We start from the raw sequence: 3269 nt of genomic DNA, 5'->3' as shown, positions 1-3269 counted from the left end.
GTACTCCAAGAGAGGTTCTCAAACTGTCAGAACTCGGAAGACGTGTACAAGCTTGGCTTGTGCTTATTTGTTGAGGTAGTGCTATTGGGTCGCGAGGCTAACATTTTGATTATGCTTGACATACTTAAATATTTCAAAGATCTCCAATTCTTCTTCTAGATTCCTTGGGGGAAGTACTCATTCGCTAGACTTATACACTTGCTTCAAAAGGACATGTTGAAACACAAGGCCAACTACAAGAAGAAGCTGAGTTTAAAAGTTCAACATGAGTGCAAATACATAACTTATGGCTTCGCACTTGCAGTACAATATTGGAGGTATGAGGCAATTTTAGAGATTGGGAAGAGGTATGACACTAATCATGGGATTCAGTTTTCGAGGATGCTTAACTGGACGAGTAAGGGAGAGATAGGGAAGAAGGAGCTCAATGCATTATTTTCTAGACGGGTATGAATTTTTTATTTTATGTTTAGAGTAATTATTCAAGAGAAATGCTTGTAATAAATGCTAAATTATTTTTCTCTATATTTTTTAAATCTTAAACAGCAACTTGAAGTGATGAAGAGGCTACTTCCACGCCCAGATAAGGACGAATATGTAAGGACCATCACTTAGGATGGTGTCACTACAAGAATTATGGTCAATACCAACGCCACTATTACCAACGCCTAAAAGTCCTCATTAAAAATGAAGGTATCAATAACGACATTTGAATGTCGTTGGGAAAGCTTTTCAATTTTTTTTTTTTTTTAAAAAAAATAATTAAAATATTTTCAATAACGACAATGTCGTTATTGAAAAAATATTCAATAACGACATTGTCGTTGGGAATGTGGGGGAGGTTTTTGAAAAGGAGCCGTTAATTTGGGCGGCAATTTTCCCCCCAAAATTGTCCCCAACGACATGCCCCAACGACTATGTCGTTGGGAGGCGTACCGACACGTTGCAGTGTCAGTCTGCCACCAACGACATAGTCGTTGGGGCATGTCGTTGGGGACATTTCTGTATAAAAAAAAAAATTAAGCAGAAACCCTCATTTCATCACCGCCTCATCTCGCCTCTCTCCCCAAATATCAGTCCATTTCCTCTCATCTCGTCGGCCTTTGTCTCACAGCAGCTGCAGCAACCATCTCTCAGCCCTCTCTCTTGTGCCTTGTAGGCCTTTATGTTAGTTTTAAAATATTGTGTTGATTATTGTTAAAATATTTGTGTTTCTATGGTTATATAACTGTTGTGTTCATTGGGGTTATATAGCTGATGTAGCTATGGTTATATAACTGCTCCCACTTCACTATAATCTCTTCTCTATAAATTGGCACATTTTTCGGATGGTCTGTAGTTGTTTTTTTCCTAAAATTTTTGGGTAGCTTGATTTTTATATAAGTGGTTTTATATTTTGATTTTGTGTACCTTTTAACTAGACAATTAGTTGGATATATTTTTCCTTCTCATGTAGTCACTTTCTTGGTGTATTTTTTTTTTCTTTCAAAATATTTGAAAGGTAAGAAAAGGGCGTGGGGAAAAGGATGTAATAGTTTAGTTTTGGGTTATATAACTGCTCTGTTCATCTTTTTTTTTTTCGTTTTAGTTTTACGATATATCTGAGTTGCTACTATTTTTCCAGCACCGCCTGAAGTTACGTCCCACCGCCTGAAGCGTCGCGCGTCAGCTCAGCCCACACTGGTCTCTCCTCCGCCTGAAGCTTCATCAGCATACCACAGCGGCAATTTTTGAGGTATACCCTCATTTTGATTATGTATATATTGTTTTATATGTTTTTATAATCTGATATAAATTTGTTGTTGGGAAAGTATTTATATGTTTAGATAAATTTTTTTGTTTAAGTGTTTGTATTTATTTTAGATATATGTTTAAATATATATGTATTTGAGATATATGTATGTGTTTTTGACAATGTATGTATTGTTTTAAGTTATTGTAATTTTATTTCTTTTTAATATATCTGTAAAATATAATCTGATTTTTATTTCTTTTTAATATAGATTTTTAGAAAAAGTTCAGATTCATTGTTTGAATCATATAGAAATGAAGGGTGAAAATAGAGAAAAAGAGTGGGTGGGCTGTTGTGTTTGATTTGTGATTGTGAAAATCCATGAAAATCACTATTTTTTTTTTATATGTGTTTGTATTTGTTTTTTTTTATTTTTATTTTTAATTACTAAATAGCACCAAAATCTAATATGTGTACAGAATAACAGCTTATTTATTAAAGGAGAAAAAAAATTCATTTCAAAATAATAGTATAGATGAAGATGACATTAGGTGAGACTTAAGCTTCAACTAAAATTACTCAACTTTTGGAGAAAATATTTTTAAATAATAAGTAATATAATTTAATAATTAAATAGACCAAAAATCAATGTCATAATTCTCTAAAAAAAATTGTAAGACAAGCAATAACAACATAAATCACGTGACATTTTTTAACTAGAAGCTAGTTGATGGATTTAACTAGAAGCAATAACAACATCCTGATTTTGCAAGAGATCCTCGGAATGTTCGCCTAGGCTTAGCTGCTGATGGATTTAATCCTTTTGGCAACATGAGCCTCTCGTATAGTATGTGGCCTGTAGTGTTGGTGAATTACAATTTGCCACCTTGGATGTGTATGAAGGATAACAATTTCATGTTGAGTCTCCTTATTCCCGGACCGAAGTCACCCGGTAAGGACATGGATGTCTTTTTAAGGCCATTGGTGGACGAGCTGAACGCATTGTGGACTCAGGGTGTTGAAACAAGAGATGCTACAACCAACTCAATGTCATATGCAGCATTATTACCAGTTGGACAGTCATCCAAAGTTAGTAGCTATTTCGATAGCTGAGATGGCCGAGAAGTACAAAACACGAAAGAATATTAGATTGCAACACTTCAGAGAATATTACAAAAACCCAGAAGACTTTGAAAATGCAGTGAAGAACCCTCCCAATGAACTTAATGAAGACCAATGGCGACTAATATGTGAATTGTTCACAACTCCTGATTTCATTCAACGGTCGAAGCAAAACTCTATCAATCGACAGAAGATGAAATTCTCTTCAACAACAGGGTCGGTAACTATGGCTGAGATTCTTCGTCAAAAAGTAAGTTAATATATTAAATTTCTATTTTACAAAGTTTACTTTATATATAATTTTCTAACAAGTTATATTTATCAGCAAGGAAAGGGTTACATTGAGACTTGGAAAGAATGTCATACTAAGAAAGACACCAACACCTTCTTCATCAATGAAATTTGCCAAAAATAA

At 34.2% G+C, this 3269-nt stretch overlaps 1 protein-coding gene across 1 annotated transcript; it reads left to right on the top strand.

Moving 5' to 3' along the window:
* Nucleotides 1–213: 213 nt before the first annotated feature.
* LOC133037121 (uncharacterized) lies at nucleotides 214–3269 on the top strand. Its single transcript, XM_061113944.1, has 4 exons — nucleotides 214–447; nucleotides 547–597; nucleotides 2793–3104; nucleotides 3180–3269. Exons 1-4 carry the CDS (start codon nucleotides 214–216, stop codon nucleotides 3267–3269), a joined length of 687 nt encoding a protein of 228 aa, XP_060969927.1.

This window comes from Cannabis sativa, chromosome 4, assembly GCF_029168945.1.
Source record: "Cannabis sativa cultivar Pink pepper isolate KNU-18-1 chromosome 4, ASM2916894v1, whole genome shotgun sequence".
Classification (NCBI taxonomy): domain Eukaryota; kingdom Viridiplantae; phylum Streptophyta; class Magnoliopsida; order Rosales; family Cannabaceae; genus Cannabis; species Cannabis sativa.
This window is presented reverse-complemented; position numbering and strand designations above follow the sequence as displayed.